The 19448-nt window shown below is 39.5% G+C and overlaps 2 protein-coding genes across 8 annotated transcripts in view; one reads left to right on the top strand and one right to left on the bottom strand.

The window, feature by feature from the left end:
* Positions 1-19448, bottom strand: part of PAK5 (p21 (RAC1) activated kinase 5) — a 323333-nt gene that overhangs the window by 165229 nt on the left and 138656 nt on the right. The window lies entirely within an intron of this gene.
* ANKEF1 (ankyrin repeat and EF-hand domain containing 1) lies at positions 2-15392 on the top strand. 4 transcript variants are annotated; one of them, XM_090134840.1, is made up of 11 exons: positions 2-134; positions 1756-1883; positions 2770-3116; positions 3534-3733; positions 5303-5452; positions 6079-6202; positions 7002-7745; positions 10684-10920; positions 12058-12239; positions 13411-13545; positions 15048-15392. In XM_090134840.1, exons 2-11 carry the CDS (start codon positions 1816-1818, stop codon positions 15171-15173), a joined length of 2313 nt encoding a protein of 770 aa, XP_089990966.1. In that variant the 5' UTR covers positions 2-134; positions 1756-1815; the 3' UTR covers positions 15174-15392. The 4 variants fall into 4 exon arrangements, with proteins under 4 accessions (XP_089990966.1, XP_031453861.2, XP_089990965.1 ...); XM_031598001.2 differs by having other exon boundaries at positions 7002-7824; positions 10694-10920; positions 15048-15388; XM_090134838.1 differs by lacking the exon at positions 2-134 and adding an exon at positions 174-251 and having other exon boundaries at positions 7002-7824; positions 10694-10920; positions 15048-15388.

The following is a 19448-nucleotide window of genomic DNA, read 5'->3' as shown; positions in this document are numbered from 1 at the left end:
CGGCGGCGCGATGGCGGCGCGCTGCCGCGGGGGGACGCGGCGCTGAGGGGAGCGCGGCAGCGGAGAGGAGCGGCACCGCCACGACGCCCGCGCAGGAGGCCGCCTCGCTTCGTGCCGACTCCACCGGACGCCGGGTAGCGTTTTCTATTCCCCCATCTTTCATTCCCTTACTGCACACATTCCTAACAAAACTCGACCCGGTCACTGTTAAGAGGTGCTGCGAAGAAATATTATCTGCCGCCGTTAGAACGGTACGGTGGTTTTGATGGAAACCGTTGTTCGTAAGGCTTTGAAGCAGGCTGCTTTCTTGCAGCTTGGCTCGTACAAGCGTGTGAGGCACGGCTGGGCTCAGACTGACGTGCGGGCGCGTTACCCTGCCCGTCAGACGGCACTGTGGCAGTGCCTCGGGACACCCGGCGCTCCGGCACTTCACGGGATGGCTGCGCGCTGTGGCTCCAATGTGCCAGTCTCAGGGATAATCCATAACATAAATCCAAATGCATACGTGCTGCCTGGTGTATCCGTTCATGCCATCATTGGGTGTTGCAGCTACAAGAGTGCTCCTGTGCTCCTTAGCTTTATTAACCTCTTTACAGGGAGAACGTAGTTTCTTATGCAGATTTAGGGGGGGGCAAAGTAAGGAAGAGAAGACAAACGTTAGCCCTAATTGAGCTCCTGAATAAACGCTGTGCAAAATCCGGGCATGTGCTAAGAGAGTGCTAACAAATACTGGAAAAGTGCTCGAACAGAATGACTTGCCAGTTCTCCAGACAGCGTGACCAGATGAGTATTGGTTCCTTGGAGCGCTGCACACTGGGGTGGCTGTGGGAGAACACACCTGGCCTCCCCAGCACAGGAAGGCAGGCTGCAGAAGAGCCCTGGGCCGCTGGGTGCCACAGCCATCGGAGTGAGGCACTCATCCATCTGCTCCCAGCCAGCCATGTCGGCCAGGCATGAGCTGCTGTTATGCACAGCTCTTCAGGGGTGAAGCCAGCGTTGGGAAACAGTCTCCTGTTGTGCAGGACAACAAGAAGCGACTGGGTACTGTTTTGATTGCTTAAAAATTGCTACAATAAGAGGAGTCTGGGCTCTCTCCATGCTTGCAAATACTGTGGGAAGAAAAGTCAGTCCCATTTTGTGAGTGAAACCAAGTTCCTTAACTACAGTGGGGTAGTGGGGGATAGAGAACGAGCGTATGAGAGAGCTGCATTCCAACTATACATTTTTAAAAACGCTTCTCTTCCTGAATTCCAGAGGCATAAGCAGCGTAAGAGCCTTCCTTGTAGTGCCTTCTTACTGCTCCTCACTGCAGAATTTCCTGTCTGGGCACTTTGCTCAGAAAGCTGGACACCACAGGGTTCTGGTTTCCCTCCCACTCAGAATGGGCCTTATTAGAACCAGAGTGCTGCTATAGTTGCAGCACCTATCAGAAAAAAATATAAAATCTCAGCATTTATTCCATTTCTCACGACATCAGCATTACACAGTAATGATTCAGGGGACAGAATTGAGTTACTGTTGGTTATGTGTTGTAAGATACTATTTTATATATGATCAAAGTGAGGGTTGTACAAAATTACCACAAACAAACAAACAAGCATTTTAAGCAATGTCACATTGAAATTAGAGAAAGCAATCTAGCTGAGGGAGCAGCTAACCTATTCTGGACAGATTACACTACCAGAATTTTAGTGCCCACTTTAGAAAATTAGCCTTTTCTAATAATAACACCACTTCATACTATTTTTCTTGCAGCTTTCTTTCAGGCCTCCTTTACAGAATGGGAGGTAGTGCCTCAAAAAGTCTATTGAAATTATGCATCCTTCACCTGTCTTAAAACTCACCTCCTCTCGGACATCCACAAAACACTCAACAACATCCAGGCAAGTTGCTACATGGTTCCATGTACAATCTGTTACCAAGAAAAAGAAAAGTTCTCTAAAGGGACACTACACCTCCACATTTTTTGTTGTATGTCCTGTTAGTGTCATTTTTGGAGCAGAGGTTGATCCAGGGTTTGCTGAAGCTGATAGGAGGCTTCCTATTCACTTATTGAAATGGTCCTGACCATTGCTTGTTCCTCCATCCACACGAACTGAGACTAGATATGAGAGAACACAAAGCTTAAAAAAAAAATCATAACCAAGGCAAATGTGAAGCTGATGTTCTGCACCACACTTTTCTCTAGAAGCATTTGTTGCATTACGTGGGGGAATCTTTTGCCATGTCAGTGTTCCTGCCTGCACCTTTTTCCTACAAGGGATTTACCACAGAGAAATTCAGTTTACCCTCTTATGTCACAGCCCAGCAGAAAGCTCATGCATCAGCTACCTAAGAAGGAAGGCGTTCGGGTTCAGACAAAGTGATGCCAGCATCTATTTTGTGTTTTAGCAAGACTTGTAACTGGGTCTTGTGATTTTTTTTTAAATCTCCATTTGCAGTACTAAAATGGCAGATGATCAAACCTTTGGGATTCCAAGTAATTGAAGATTATAACAATTCCTTACAGTTTCTTAACATTAAGTCCATGTTGAATGAGACTTCTTTAGAACATTTTGATAATGAGAAAAAGCAGTTTGCAAGATGCAGTGTTTATGTAGTCTCTATATGTTCACACAGAACCCTGTGCTCTGCCAAGTAGATAAGTGGTTATTTCCATGCCCTGAACATAGTTTGATTCTTGTAATTTCTTGCATATGAGAGTAGTTTCATCTCTGTGTTCCATGCAGAAATTACTGCCTTGAAAGAAGCCATTTTTTCTCATTCCAGAATGTTACCAGTAGATAACAGACTTCGAAACTTACAGATCTACAAACTTCTCCAGTGTGTTCACCAGAAAGACAAGAAGCAAATAGAAAAGCTGATCCAGAATGGATTTCCAAACCTCATTAATTTCACTGAGCCTATGGATGGACACAGTGCTCTTTCTTTGGCTTGCATTAAGAACGACATCGACATGTGCAATTTCTTGCTACAACAGGGAGCTCATCCAGATGTTCAGGACAAAATGGGATGCACTCCAGCAATGAAGGCAGCTGAGCTAGGCCATAGCTTGGTTCTGGAGTTACTAGCAAAAATTAAAGCAGACATGACCGTTGTTGATAATGAAGGGAAAGGTAAGTAAAAAGGAACCTCATTAGGCCAGCATAAAATAGCTCCTTCCTGTCTTACATACTTGCTGTATATGTTGTGTTAAATCTGTGGAGAGGAACCATGGCTGAGGTTAATTTTTAAAGCTCAACAGAAGCTAATGAGCAGGTAGAAATTAAAATTATTCTCCCTGAAAACCTGGGCCCTTAAATCACAGCACTTCCCGTGCATCCTCCCATGACCAGTCACATATTCAGTTCTGGTTTACTCCCTGAGTTCAAAGGCCCTAAACTAAAAATTCTTTTTTTGTATTTACATGTCCTAAGAGATGTTAATGGGTCTCGGTTGAAAGAGTTTGTCTATTCAGTTGTGAAGTTTACAGTGTAAGAAACCCCTCTTATCATTTGGCATTACACCATAATCACTGTTGTTTTTCTTTGCAGGTGTTTTGTTTTACTGCATTTTACCTACTAGACGGCACTATCACTGCACTCAAATTGCCCTGGATTATGGTGCAGATATTAACAACTGTAGTACTGATGGGAAGCCTGTATTTCTGCAAGCCTGTGAGCAAGCTCACAATATTAAAGAAATCTGTCTGAATTTCTTGGAAAGAGGAGCAAATCCCAATGCAAGAGACCCAGTATGAATATTTCAGTACCTAAGAATGCATATACAGGAGTACAGAATAGCTATCAGATGACTGCAGTATATGACCATAAATCCTCACATTAAAATAACACAGCAGTGGCAAGTGCATAACTCTGTGGGCGCATCTATTCCCTTCTTTATTTTCTTTATTATCCTTTTTTTTTTTTTTTTCAGGAGCAGATATTTAAGTCTTTTGCTTGAATCATGTATCTTGTATTAGATTTTTGTAGATTAGAGTAAAAATATTAAAGAAGTATAACTGGGCCAACTCTTAAAAATTGTGGCTCATTATACTTCAGTGGAGCAGTGCTTACTTGTATTTTGCCTGGATATGCCCCAAACTTCTCAGGATTGTAGTACTGTTCACTACAAATGTCACTCCAGCATGAAAAAACTGAAGGGGAATCAAGGTACAAATGAGATGTTAGAAACTCTTTTCTCTCTTCTATACATCTCAGTAATTTATGTGTTTATTTGCTAAACTGAACAGTGACATTAAGGATCAATAACACAGGGTTTTATCAAGTCATATAACTGTAGAATCATTTAGGTTGAAAAAGACCTTCAGGATCATCAGGCTTTCCCTTAGAGCTACCCTTGACTCTTGCTTTGGTCGTAGCATTGCAGTAATACATTCATAGTTTGTAGTTATACCAAACCATTTTATGTCAAAAACATTTGGCCCACCACCTCAACTCTGCATACCTGCAAAATGATGAGATACTTGCATTTTAGTTTTAATATGATGGGCACACACCTGGTAACATAATGGGAATGGTTTGCTGGATCCAGAGAAAGATATAGGGAACAAAGCACAGTTCAGCACATTGAAATCCACAGCTCACTGTTTGCTTCCTACCATTCTTTCTTCTTTGCCTCTCTGTATAGCAACAGGTAAGAGGTTTTAAGCGGTGCTGTGGGTATTAGGTTAATGGGGACTGTCCCTGATCTGAAAGGTGCTTTTTTCTTTGGGACAGTCACCAAACCTACCGAAGTCAGCCATTATAAAGAAAATGTGTACAAATAATATCAAGCATGCACTATCATCAAGAAAGAAAAAAACCAACACAGTGTTAATGTATTAGTATATGAACTTATCCTCACAGACAGAATACCAATGAACAGCTGAATTCCCAGCTGTTGTGTCTACCCCACAGCACTCCTACAGCCTGTTTTCTTGTATACTTTCAAGACAGAGGTAGTATTTCCTGTTAAACTTTTATACTTGCAAGAAAGCATGCACATAGAAACAAGAATTCCCTCAAACAAGGAATTGATATTTGTGCAACTATTTGGGTGACTCTGGTTACTCATGTTCTGGAGTCACTGGGATTTGACTACTGTTAGTTAGAAGCATTAAAGCATTAAGACTAGATTCCTGAAGTTTGCTTCCAAACATCTTTGAAGTTACTAGATTTGTCTTCTTTTTTTCAGTAGTATCTAAAAAATCATTCAGTTTTATGCTGCCTTGCAACAATCAGATCATATTGCACCAGAGGATATTTCCAACCTAAATTAGCATACACTACAAATTCTGAATTGTATTCTTGTTACTTTGCAGGTTACGGGTCGCACTGCCATAATGGAAGCAGCAAGAGAAGGTGTTCTTGAGGTGGTGCGTGGTATACTTGAGAGAGGAGGTGATGTTAACCTATTTGACAATGAAAGACACAATGCTGCACATTTTGCAGCCAAAGGAGGCTTCTTTGAGGTAACTTTCATGGTGTTAAATATTGCTGTTTGGGTTTTTAGTTTTGTTTTTAAAGTCCAGTATCTCAGATGATCAAGGCATAATAATCAGTAGCCACAAGTCTCAGAATTACAGAACCTCTGAGTGAGTGCTGCTGTGGCTGTCTGATGTGAATAGTTCATTTGGAGAACTTGTTTCCTTCAACATGTATCACCTCACAGTTGTATAACATGGATGAGATCTTATCATCATAAGAAAGGCAGATACAAACAGCTGCAGCTAGGCAGTTTCTTCCTTACTATGTCTGAAGTATTGCCTTTAAAGTACATAAAATTATGTAGCCTTAATACTGCATACCATGATTTTGCATAGTGTTACTCTAAGATAGTCCCCTGCAGCAGGCTAGCAGGAGCAAATGTTGTTGTCCTAGATATCTACAAATGAATAGGGTTTCTATTTCCCAAATAAAGCATGTACTATAGAGAGCAAAAGCTTAATGAGTGCATTGATCAGCTGGGCATGGCAGGGAAATTCACTGTATAAACTGAGAGTATATGACACTGCATTTTATTTGTAAATCATTCTCATGCTTCCCCCATTCTGAGAAACACAGATATCTTCTGGTGATACTGACTTTGTTCTTCTAGATCTTGAGGATTATTTCAGCTTATAATGGAGACTTGGGACTGATTGCCATGAATGGTAACACACCCCTTCATTATGCTGCAGAGGGAGGATTTGCAAATTGCTGCAAGTTTATAGGACAAAGAGGTACTTTAAAAAGAAGTTACTTTACAACTGTATATTTTTTCTGTGCTTGAAAAAAGATTTCATTTGGGCATCTATGAAGGATTTGGCTCTTCAGTATCATGTGGCAAATGTAATTTTCCATTAACAAGTACCAAACATAGGCTATTATTATTTATATCTACTAACAGGGCTAGCATGAGCTAAAAAACATTTCTCAAAGAAACCTGCAGAAAGATCATGGGTTTGTATTACTGGTATTGACTTGTATTGATAATAGAAAATTGTATTTTGCCTCACTGATCAATTAATCAACTAATCAACCCAATCTCATGTAGTCACAAGGAAAGCTTACCACCCATAGATACATCAAATAAGCTGTGATCATTTTCTAAATTAGATGATCATATTATTTCAGGTTTTCTTCCCATAGGATCATGCAAAATCCTACATTCTATTCTTGTGATCCTAACACTTAGCTTTTGGTCTGTCACCAGATGGCAAGGGTGGGAATAGAAGAGTGAGTGACATTCTAATCTTAGTTTCTTCTTAAACTTGCTTGCTTCTTTAAGTAAAAACGTAAAATTCTCACAGAACTTCTACCTTTTAATATGTACTCAATAATGGACAAAGAAGTAGAGCAAGGGTTTTCTGATGAATCTCTCTGTGGGAAACAGAAATGGATGTGCTGTTATCACTGTTTATAGTTAAGTCTGTATAAAGTTGTAGACCTCTGCTAATTAGCATCATGCATAAGTTTCTTATATTATTAGTAATTATTAATTCCAATACATTATCAATGGAAACGTGTTCATATTTTTAGGCTGTGATCCTACATGGACAAACTTATTAGCTAAGACTCCAAGAGCTGTTGCCAAGGAAGGAGGTTTTAAAGCAGCAGCAACAGAATTGCGTAAAATTGAAAAGAACTTTATAAAGCAGTCCAAGCCTGGAGCTAAGGAGAACAACCCACTCTGGGCACTGAGGCTATATGATTGGTCCTTAGAGCACCAGACTGCCCTCCTCCAGGCATTTGAGGCTGTCGACCAAGGAGATGGGACTGTAGCCAAAGATGATTTCATATCAGTTATTCAGAAGCGGTGTTCCTTCGTGGACACTGAGCAAATACAAACTATTGCTGAAGCACATGAAAAATCTGACTCTGAAGGAATAAACACTGAAGAATTTTTTAAAGGCTTCAAATACTTGCAGAAAAGCTATCTGATAACATCCTTTGGACCCAAAAGGAAGAAAGGAAAGAAAGGGAAGAAACGAAGAGGCAAAAAGAGTGTTGCTGTCCCCATGCCAATTTGTGTTATTCCAAAGAGTGCATGTCTGCTTAGGGAAGATGGCTTCCCTGTATACATGATTGAGGCTGTTCAAAGCACTGCTGATAGCTACCACATTAACCGAGACCACGCATCTGCCCATCCTGTGCACGATGATCGTGCCTGGTACACAGATGAACCAAGGAAAATGTACATGAATATTAACTTCCTGGTCAGAGCAGGAGACATTCTATCTCTGCAGAAAGCTTTTGAGGAGGGTGTGCCAGTAGACATAAAAGATAAGTATTACAAAACACCTTTGATGACTGCATGCACAAGTGGGAATATAGATGTTGTGCGGTATCTCCTGGAAAAGGGGTAAGAGTTCTGGAGAATTTTTAATTGCTATTTTGAGAGCATAAATTTGCAGTAAATAGTTGGATGCTACAGACTAGAGTTTGATTTTTTACTTGCATAATGTTTAGCATAAAAATTAGTTCTGTAAGATGCTGAGTTGCAGAGGTTTAGTCTATTGGTGGTTTTTGTTTGTTTGTTTTTTACATTTTAGTAACGAGGAAATAAAACCACTGAAGAAGTTATCCAGTCCTGATTTTTTTTTAGTCTGGATTATTGATATTTCAGTTAGAGGCAGAGTACCTACAAAACCCATCTAGTTGTTGATATCCATGTCTCCAGCAGTGCATTTGGGCACAAACGGGAACACAGGAAATACTATACAAACATGAGGAACACTTCTTTACTGTGAGGTTGAGGAAGCACTGGAACAAGCTGCCCAGAAAGGTTGTGGTGTCTCCTTCCTTGGAGATATTTAAAAAACAGCCTGGAAAAGCTCCTGTGAAATCTGCTCTACGGAACCTGCTGAAGCAGGGGTGTTGGACTAGGTGATTTCCAGAGATCTCTTCCAACCCTTATGATTTTGAGATCCTCAAAACAGAACTACCAAAATTAGATGATGAATTTTTGGAAATCTGACGCAAGTAGGTTGTCTGAAATCATCAAGACATACCTAGGTGAACCAGAAAGGCAGTCCTGGACTTCAGGCATTTGCATGTCAGCCTTTGCACGTAAAATGTTTTGAGAGAATGCAGCCTACAAATAATCACTTCTCTGCAGCCTCAGCAGCTGAAGCAGTAGGATTTTCACCAGAAGTGCCTGTTGTTATTTAGCCTGTTCCCAATTCAGAAGTGATTCAGCAATTTTTAACCTGGGACTTTACCTGGGAAAAATCTTAACAGCTTAAAAATTAAAGCAATTTAAGAGATATTCAGTCATACCTGTGTAATAGTGTAATAAGACAATGATATTTATACTAGTTTTCTCCTCTTCCTATAACTAGAATTCATTCTAATGTTCATTTCCAAGGACAAGTAGTCTAGTCGTTGCTCTAGTTCCTGTAAAGACTTAACAGCACATGCAAATATATGCACCTTGGTAATTACACTGACGCTTCTGCAGCATGTAAAGCTGTGTAAATGTGTATACTTCCAAAGATAAAGATGCAAGAGTTATCAAATTAATCTAGCAAATTCATTTCCATTGCTTTCATCAAACTTCCCTAGCACTGGAGTCACATCTCATCATATTCAGACCTAGAAAGGTAGTAATTTAGTTTAAAAAAATGGCTTTACTTCTGGGAGTTGAAATTGATAGAAATCACAAAGTGGATTAGGAAAGTTTTCAGGACAGCATTTAGCTTTATATCTTTCAAAAGTTTGAACATTCAAACATTCAGACGCTTTTGTTTTGGAATGGGAGTTTAAGTAGCTTTTAATGACCTTTCCAGTATGGTGTTACAAATGCATACCAAACAGAAAACAAAACATTTAGAAAATACTGAGGTTAAACATAAATTGGTAGTATCTACTTTCTATCCTATTTCAGAAAGACTCTGAAATAAGGCAAATTCTGATCAGGAGAAAACGTTGAAGAATTCTTATGTCAGAACTGTGTCACTACCATTGCCTTTGATAAATTTGTTTCAGATGGGAAGAAATTAGCAAAAGGGATTCAGGAACCTCAGAGGATCAGTTAGGGATGGGGAATTAGCAGAGAAAGAGGAATAATGGGAACTCTTTATTTTTATGGGAGATACGGAGGAAATGACAACTGCATACAAATAAATCATAATAGCTGAGCAAGTGAAAGATAAAGGTAAGATCAGTAGGTCTGGAGAATTTACTGCTATAAGATCTTAGTAAAGACTGAATTCTGAAAAACATTAACAGTTAAACAATAAATATATTAGTCTATTCTTTTGATCTAGAATTAAATACTAACCATGTGATCAGACAAGCAAAAAAGCTATCTGGGGAAGCGGACAGCTTCCTTTTCCCTCCTCCCGTGTCTTTCAGGCTGACATCAGCTGTTTGTCCCTAAAGACAACAGTGGGAATTCAATTCAGCACTTTTAGGTGGCCCTTAATACAGAAGAAATTAAATAATCGCACTCAAGTTTTTCAGGATACCCATCATGAGGCTTTGACCCACCTCTGAACCCACACATGGCAGACAGATCTGGGTGCAAAGGACGGCCTATGACCAAAGACATGGGGAAGCCATACTTTTTCCCTTTTAACACCACAAAGAGGCACTAGTGGCTCTTGTTTCCACACCCCCGTTTGAATATCTCTGAAGGCTGCCAATTGCTGAAGGGCTGATAACACTTTTCTCAAAGTTTCATCTTAAAGCAGCGTATTGCAAATGTTACCCCAAAATACTTGCATCCTCCAGAACATGTCACTACTGATCTGGGAGCAGAATGATCTAGTAGCTGGAAAAGTTTTAAATCCTCAGATTTTCTACAATAGATCTTCTCTAACTCATTCTTCAATTGAACAGTAAGCAAGTTTGCCATGTCTTTCAAAGCACCTGCTCTTGGCCCAGCAGCTTTCTGCCTTTGGCCAACCCCGCTAAAGCTGGCACACAAGCAATATCAGCATATCACAGGACTAAACCTGAATAACTGTTTTTCTTTGTACTTGTGAGAACTTCCCTGTAGACGACCCCATATCAACTTAGAGAGGAACACGATCACTAGCCAGGACGTGTTAATAACTAAGATACGTAGCATGCTCTATTAATCATTTTCTAGAACGGTTTCAAAGTAGCAGTAGGAATATGAAAATACTTATTTACATGAATTATGTCATTCAGTGTGCAGTTAAGACTGACTATACTTTGAGCTGCATCTGGCTTCATCTGCCAAAGCATCTCTTACTCTTTTGCAGGGCGGATGTAAATGCAACAGACAATTTCATGTGGACTCCCCTCCATCACGCTTGCTATAATGGACACCTAGATATTGCTGAACTGATGGTAAAGGCTGGAGGAGCAATAGATGCACCTGCAATAGGCAATGCAACACCGCTAATGAGAGCCATAGAGATTTGCAGATTGGACATAGTACATTTTTTAATCAATGCAGGTGCTGATGTCCAAACAACAAACAGCAACGGTAAGTATCAGTGTCTCCCCCAGAGGGCTCCTTACTTACTGGTATACATGTTTTGTAAGGAATAAAAACTTACCGGAATCCTAGAAAGTAAAGCTACACAACTAATTGCATGATTAATAAGTACAACTTCTTTTCCACTCCTCTGAAGACCATGGCTGAAAACATCCCTGGCAAAGCTGTTCCTCACTATATTCAGAGCTATATTCAGAGATATAAGTGGCTAGATTTTTTTTTTCCCCTTAAAGCGAGGTATTAATATTATTTTACGAAAAAGTAGGTTTTGGTTTTGGCCAGTGTGTATTTGCCACTCATGTAAATCGCTTATTATTTTGTATGCACAGGTAACACTGGTTAAAGATCTTCTTGCTGCTTATGTTGTACATACTACTCCATGAGAATAAAGCTTAAAAAAAAAAAAAAACCCCAAAAAAACCAAATCTGAACTGATAATCAAGCGTTACCTCCTCATAGCAGATCCTTTAATTAGTATTACTTTCTCCATTTTAAGAGTAATTTAAAGTGTTAATATCACATTTTAAATCCTTGCTATAATGTAGGAAGCAACATTGCTATATGAAATTTTTCTTCCTAGAAGGTGAAGCTCTGCTTATAGAAGTGCTGTGTATTCTGCATTCCTGTTACTGTGAAATTCTCTCTATACACGCGGGTGGCAGTTGATTCAGTCCTATTTGTGCCATGGGACTTTCCCTCAACTCCTTGCCAGCTGCAGAGCAATCACTGAATGGTGCTGATATATACAAGAACTTAGTCTAAATTCCAACTCTTATAATGTGCTAGCCATTTCGGAGTGCTAAATGCTCTCAAAGATCAAAGTTACAACCTGAAAGACCAGTATATTAAGCTGCAAATGTCAAGACATTAAGAGCAAAAAAACCACATCCAAGAATTCCTGCAAGCCTTGTCTCAAGGCTCATTTTTGCAAGCCCTTATTTTTGCAAGCAGTGCTGATGACTGCCAACCCTCACACCAACAGCAGCCAGGTTGCTGGCACACTGAATGACTGATAAAGCAGATGCCTAATTAAATTATGCAGACTGTAGCACCATTATCCAATTGCAAGAAGTAGTGCCAGGAAATATTTTCATGGCTTACACAGGTGTTTATTTTTAAATACAGGAAAAAATGCTCTTGATATTGCTAAGGTATTTGCAGATTCTAGAATAATTGACCTGCTTCAAAATAAACTGGACAATTTGCCAAAGGTAACAGAGAAAAAAGGAGCAGAGAAAGGAAAGGTTGCAAAGCCAAAGATGCCTTCTACACAAACTCCTGCAGAAGTACAAGATGTGAAAAAAGAGGTATGAGAAATGGTGCCAAAGAACTGATTTGTTAATAGCTAGAGTGCTTATTTCTTTCATTTATATGCTATTCAACTCTCTGTAAAGTATGCAGCTTTGTTAGAGTATTTTCAGAAATCAGCACATATTTTTGCCAGGTCTTTTCCACTGCTCAAATCTGTGGCTTCATTTATGAATTTTATGCCTTCCCTAATTCCAGAACTCTGTCATTTACCACTGATAGGACACAGCCTTTCCTCTTCTTTCCTATCTCCTGAAGATCATGATCATTCTACTATGATGTTGCAAATGCTGAGTCATTGGTAACCATAATTTCTCAACAGAAGCATGTGCTTCTTCACAGGATAAGACAGGATCAGCCCTTCTAGTCAGTAGGAGAGTCTCTTTCCTCTGCTAACTGAACAAGTTGAAGTGATCAGGCTTGTTGACTTTTGATTTCCCAGTTTGTCCACTATCCTTCCTTTTCTACTGTTGAGTCCTATTTCTTTAAAGTCCACACTGATATGTTTAGCTGTTGTACTTCTGAATATTTTCCATGCCCTTCTAGAGCCTTGAAAACCTTGCTGTTTTTGAACTATTCGTGCTGACATAAGCCTCAGAGATCACATTCTGGCTGTTCTATTGTGGATGAGGTCTTTCTGATTCACCAGTGCTACTTGCTAAACAGACCTGGGATTCTATTGAGAGAGAAAATGCAACTGTATCTGCATTGCTGGAAGTCTGCTTCATCAGTCCCACCCCAGATGTTGAAGAAAATATGTCACAGTATCCAAATGCTCATTTATGCCTTTTGAAGATAATGTGAGTTTCTGAGAAATAGTATAAGACTTTCATAGAAGGGAGGATGACAGCCATAGGTGCTTAGTTATTCATCACCCAGAGCAGTGTCAGAACACCAGCAATACAAGGCAATTGTCTAAGGAGTTTAAAAAGGCAGCTAACGCTTTAAAGTCCAGAAAGGAGAGTCATCTCTCCCTTTTTGAAGGGCTTCCCCTCACAAATTTGATAAAAGAAAAAAAACAACTTTAAGAAAAACAAATGATACTTAATAGATTCAAATACGCAAAATACACACACTGTGAATGGATGGTAAAACAAGTAACAGAAGATGTAGGATGCATGCTTTGTTTCCAATCTAACATATCTAACTGATTAACCTCTTTTCTTCCAGCCATCACATGCATCTCTGCCACCTATAGAAAAGCCCCATCTTGAGAAACCAGCACAGGACAGTGTTGTTTATCTGAACTCTCTGATAAGCAGTGGTGCTACTAAGAAAGATGACATTGCATTCAAACCCAGAAAAGTATGTACAGTAGCAAAGCATAAGTAGAGTTTTATGTCAAAGGTAGATTAATCACATTCTTTGGAAGTCAGTGTGTAGAGTTTTGTAACTGCTAATTAATTGAAGCTGGACCAATTATACCAGCAAAGAGACTGACCCAGTGTCAAAATGCAGTAGCAAAGCACACAGCATTTCTCAGGACTTGCTGCTCAGAGCCAGTACTACATATTCCAGTCATGTTTGCAGAAGCTGACCTCTTTCTCTCATTATACATTTCTGAATAGATTATTAGAAATCTTGACATTTCAACAAAATTCAAAGCAAAAAGAGACAAAGGTTTACACTTTTAGTAAAGATGTTATAGAAGGGGTCCCTTCCAGTTGATTCCAGTCGGTTTGTTCTAGATTTTGTCTGCTCTCTCCTCCTCCTTTAGTTACTGAAATGCAGGAACACAGGAGTGGCTTCATTCAGGGAGAGAAATATTGCTTGAAAGTAAATGTTTCCTAACATTAGTTCTTTTTGTTTTCTAGCTAGTTATGATTTTATTAATTTGCTTTTCCTCTGTGCATGATAACCTATAAGTACAAGGCCTTGCTGTAGAACCAAAACCAGAACAAACTGATGTTTAACTAGATGATGTGACACAGGGTACAAGTTATGACAAAACAACAATAAACTAAAATATCACATGTATATGTATTATATGCATACAATTATCATGGAAGTCAAACTCACATCTACAATAAAATGCAACTGTGTTCATGGGATGAATTTTAATATTCATGCAGCACACTTAATGGGCAGGAGTCCTTGTGTATGGGACCAGCACCAATGTCCAACTTGCACTCTCGATCACATGATTACTGAATTTGTGACAGTTACTGAACTGCATAGATCACAGGCCACTAAGTATTTAAACCTAGAGTAAAAAGTATGCTTTCAGTATTTTAGCATTAGGACTTGTTCATGTAAGTAACTGAGAAAAGGAAATGGGGGATCACAAAGTGTGTGTATATACATATTTTTTAAGGAAAAAGAATATCATTGCTAACCAAGAAGTTTTTTCTGTTCCATGTTGGCTTACCATTTCCCTAACTCTGACTCGTGCCAGTTTCTGCAGTGGTCTCAGGAATAAGACAACACTGCCAGTAATTCTATGGTTAATTACTATTTTCTGCTACGAGAACCTTGGGCCTGAGTCTGTCCTTCTGAAATAGCATTGGGTCATCTTCTCCCCCCCTTCCCATTTGCCCTGAGCTAAACCCTCAGCATATTACAGATGAGAAGGGATAAGAGAGCACTCTGCTTATATATAAGAAATGCTGTGCTATCTGCAGGAACTCTGCACTAGTTTTCTCCTGCATCTCAGGATGGAAACAAGTGCTACAGCATGACTCTGTATAGCTAACAGTTTTTGTTTTGTTTTTGTTTTTTGTTTTGTTTTTTTTTGTTTGTTTGTTTTTTTAAATGCTTCAGTCACAGAAGTCATGCCTAAGTTAACTACAAATATTCTTCTTCTCTAGATTTGGACCCCTGATGCTGCAACAAAGGAGCTAGTAAGAAAGCAAGAATTGCTCTGGGAGCAATCTACTCTTGGTGGGGACTCAGAAAACTCTGAGAGCCCCTTTAAGAGGAAAGTTACAGAATAAGCACATCAGCTGAAAGAAGCTACTTCAACACATACTTGAGAGGACAAAGATAGAGAGCGCTACTTTTTCGTAAGAAAGGGATCAGGTGGTACTTAGTAAATTTATCTCAGTTACAATAAAAAAAAATATATAGCTAGTTGTTCTTCTGTACATGATGTTGCCTGCACCACACAATCTTTTGTTAAGAATTTAGTATTGAAAAAGATTTATCCTTGCAATTGTAAGCATCTGAGCTGGCTCAGTGTACCTTATGGAATGACAAAAAAGGCATGCGTTTCACAACAGTTATTTGTAAATACATTTTTAAGGAAATCTTTAGCAAGCTGGCCTGAACTTTGAAAAACATTCAGAAATTTTGTGAATGCAAGCTACATCCATAACTAATCTACATCATGCTTGTCTTCTCAAACAAATGAAGTCAACAGATGATGTCTTGCCATTAAAATGAGTTACGTGGCAAGAGAGAAACTGGTGTCTTAGAAACAAGCTGACCAGGCTACTATAATTTAGTATGAAGAGGTACTAAAAGTTCATTATAGGAAGCATATAATATCAAGATTTGTATCTTAGGACCAAGATGAATCCGCTGAGGGATGCAGCATTTCTTGAGTACATCTGCAAAATAGTTTAGTGTACAGAAGCAAGCTTGATTTGGCACTTCACAAAGGCAAAAGCAGTTGATAAGCCTTGGGTAGGCAGAGGCTGAAAATATTGAGAATGTTCAGCTTAGAGAGCAAAGAAGCAGGAGTGAATGCCATGAAAGATTTGAAAGAATCAAAGAATGTGAAGAAGCAAAGTAAAGCCTACCTATCCTTTTGTAGAGTACAAGAACATTCAGAATATTGAAAAGTGGGAAAGAAGGGAGAGCAGCACATTAAATAAGACTGTACAATGTGTAAATACCCTGTGGAACCTTCTGCCCAATTACACTTAGAAGCTTAAAAAAATATATGTATTTACATAGATTGAGAGAAGAGTCTAGTTAAGTAGTGTATAAGGGATAAAATGCCACGTGTTTCAGGACATAGCTAATAATACAGGAAATTTTCTAACAGTGCATTTCACTCCATGATCATACAGTGCAATGATATTCAGGTCCTTTAAGCGACAGACACTGACATGGGCAAATAAGATCAGCATTAAAATAATAATTAAAAAAAGTACTATCAAATCAGATGCTGACACAGCTCAAAAAGCCATCTGGGTCCAGAACACTGCTAATTTTGAAAACTTCTATTTCTCTTATTTTTAAAACTGCAAATCTTGAACTCCGGAATCTGAGCTTCAAAATAAATTATTTCCTTCTGATTTGTCATTACTTGCAATAAAGACTAATTTTTGCCATTGTTGATATGCACATAATGCAGCATCTCCATGTCTGGATTTGCCTAGGTATGAGGAAAGAAGTGCATTCGTTGGAGCTTTCTGGAGAAAAACTGTGCTGTTATATCCTTGTAATCACCACTCACTGCTTGTGGGACATCACATGCAGGAAATCCTTTTAAGCTCCAGCTGCACATCCAAATGTTAAAAATTTGTAGACACTTAAGACAAACAAGAAGTACCTCACTAAACCTATCTACTATTTGTATTTTCAAATACCACTGCTGAACATATCATTTAGATAAACACACTCATGTATGATTAGTTTATAACAAGTTGCTCACTTTGAAACAACATCTCTGTATGTGTAGCATTTTAATACTCTCATATAAAGGAAAACCTTAAGGGCAAGTGAGATACAATTTCAACATATCAGCTGTCTTGGAATTCTTAACATCAGCATACCATCTTTGCCTGTCAGCACAAAACTTTCACTTGGCCGCAGATGGTTGTGAATAAAAGCAACAGTGAGTGCTGGGTCTAGAAGGCAGTGCAGACAAGGAGCAGAATGCTCAAACAGTGATGAATAAAATTGCATCTTTAAAGAAGGAGAGATGTGAGGTCAGTTCACTAAACAATAACCATCAAAATAGTCGAGCAGGATAGTTAGAAATTCCTAGCTTATTTTGTAAGGTAATACAACTTTTGGAAGAGATTAATCAGAAGAATTCCCCACCTTTAAGATGCAGCTGCTCAGCTCTCCTCTGCACAAGTACTACAGAAGCACTGCACACCTGACTTGTGTTTGTTAAGGTAATTGGAAGAGAAGTTAAATGGAACAAGCTAATCTAGACAGCAGAAGGTGTCATCTCTATCAGCTGAAATAATGATGTAAAATTAAGCTTGCTGATGAGTAGCCTCTGAAAGGGGAAAAAAAAAAGCACTGAAGGGGATTGTTTTCAGCTCCCACAAGAATTCCTTATAAGCCTCATCCTTTTCATCCCAACCAGAAGGATTTGCAAACTCACACAATCTCCTCACGTTGTCCCACAAAAAGAAAGGGAGGAAGAGTTGTGTCTTCACTGTACACAGCATAATGTAGAACAAAATATTTGTTCTCCCTTAGCCTGCATTACTATTCTGCACATCAGGCTGCTACTTCATCTCTCACAAGCATTTGTGTACACGCAGACAGATAGGATGGCTTTAGCTTGAAGGAGCACTTCTGGAAACTCCCCAGTCATACTACAGCAACAGCCCACATACAGCACAGAGATGGTTGGAGGAGCAGGTCCTTTATCTGCAAGTGCACTATGCTATCAAGATAACCAGGTCCAGGAAGTAAAGCAGTGCTAGACAGACTTCTGCATGACAAACTGGGGCAGTCAGTATCCATCTACTCAATTTTCCTGAGCACACCAGTTTTATATCAGGTATCTTCAACTTTTTAAAAATACTGGAATTGTTTGGAAGAGGAACAAGATAGGTGCACATACACACAAAAAGCAAGGCATTCACATATCTTCCGTATCCAATCCTGTATTTCCCAGAAGGAGATCAGCCATGTTAGAAGATATCCATCCCAGGACGTAGTGCACCCACGTGTTCCAGCTGACCTTGGCGTGCTGATTACACCCCACAAGCTGGAGCAGTCATTAATGTCCCTTTGGACTACCCAGGTGAACTACTTACATGCTAAAGACCGGTTATATGCTAAGCATTTAAAAGAACTGGAATTCATGCAAAAAATCTTAATGAATTGGACACAAAATATCACATGGCCTTCACACACTGACAGAAAGGCACACATGTACATCAGTATGGGCTACAATAAGAATAAGCTGTGCTTTTTTGTCTTCAATATTACTCTGTGGGTGTTATATACCCTTAGTAAATTTAAGAAGCTGTGTGAGCAAAAGATGTTTGTAGGCAAAAATCACTCGTTCATTTATTTTGAGACAAGTGTTCATGTATTAGGAATCAAAAAACGTGCACTGCTGGAAACAAGCACCCCAGTTAAAGCAGAATATATAAGTATATACTAAGTATAACTACCCCAGGGGGTTCCTACTGCTTGTCTTAACAGCACTGTGGGACTGGCTTTCTGATGGAGCGCAGCGAGCAGTGATGGAAGAGGTGAGAGGCACTTCACCACATGCAGTGCAAGGTTAGCTACCACCACATACAGGCGTGGAGACAGCTCACATTGTGCAAGAGAAGAAACATTTACTGCAATCTGCACAGGAAGGAGTTATAATTCACCAATTATACTTCTATTAATGAGGGTTTGAAATAGTTGTAAATCACAGAGGGCTTCCCTGTCCAAGGCACTGTTTGTCTTTTGCCACTTCCTAGCAATTGGACCTACCAGAGCTAGAGCTTCCTATTGCTCCTCCTGTGGCATTGGGCAGCAGCTCTTCTTCATCTAGGAAGCACTCCCAAACATACCATAGGAACATGACCTAGGAATCCAAGTCAGGAATTCCTACTCGCACCTCCAATTGTTTTCTTCAGGTGGTTTAGGTAGGGTTTTTTTTTCCTCCCAGCTGATACAAGGCTGTATTTTAGGCCTTTCAATGTTTGTCTTAACATTAAGGCATATTAACTGGGCAGTCACTGTGATGTCTGCTGATGGTACCAAACAGTAACTGGAGTCACTATTTCTATACATGAGTCTACCCTGTATTTGTTTCCAGAAGGAAGAGGCAGTGACATTTCTCACCATGTAAAACAAACACAGAAATGCCTTGTGGCATTTTCAGAGAATGAAGTACCATAAGCCCACCAACCTGGCTGGGTATTAGAACTCAAAACACCATTAAAGAATTCCAGTGTTTGGAGAACATTTTTGCATGAATAGTCACCTGATTCAAGTACCCTAAGGCCAGAAGCCAGTGGCTGTGCTCTCTGGCATCTCTTTTGTTCTACTGTAACCTCTCTGAAGGAGTCACA

This window comes from Phasianus colchicus, chromosome 2 (assembly GCF_987193195.1).
Source record: "Phasianus colchicus chromosome 2, bPhaCol1.hap1.1, whole genome shotgun sequence".
Taxonomy (NCBI): Eukaryota; Metazoa; Chordata; class Aves; order Galliformes; family Phasianidae; genus Phasianus; species Phasianus colchicus.
The sequence above is the reverse complement of the archived record's forward strand: the minus strand, read 5'-3'. Positions and strand labels throughout refer to the sequence as shown.

Coding starts and splice junctions, on each gene's coding strand:
- ANKEF1 (XM_031598001.2), top strand. CDS start 1,816: ATGCATCCTTCACCTGTCTTAAAACTCACCTCCTCTCGGACATCCACA. Junction 3,117..3,533: donor TGTTGATAATGAAGGGAAAG/GTAAGTAAAAAG, acceptor TTTTCTTTGCAG/GTGTTTTGTTTTACTGCATT. Junction 10,921..12,057: donor CCAAACAACAAACAGCAACG/GTAAGTATCAGT, acceptor TTTTAAATACAG/GAAAAAATGCTCTTGATATT.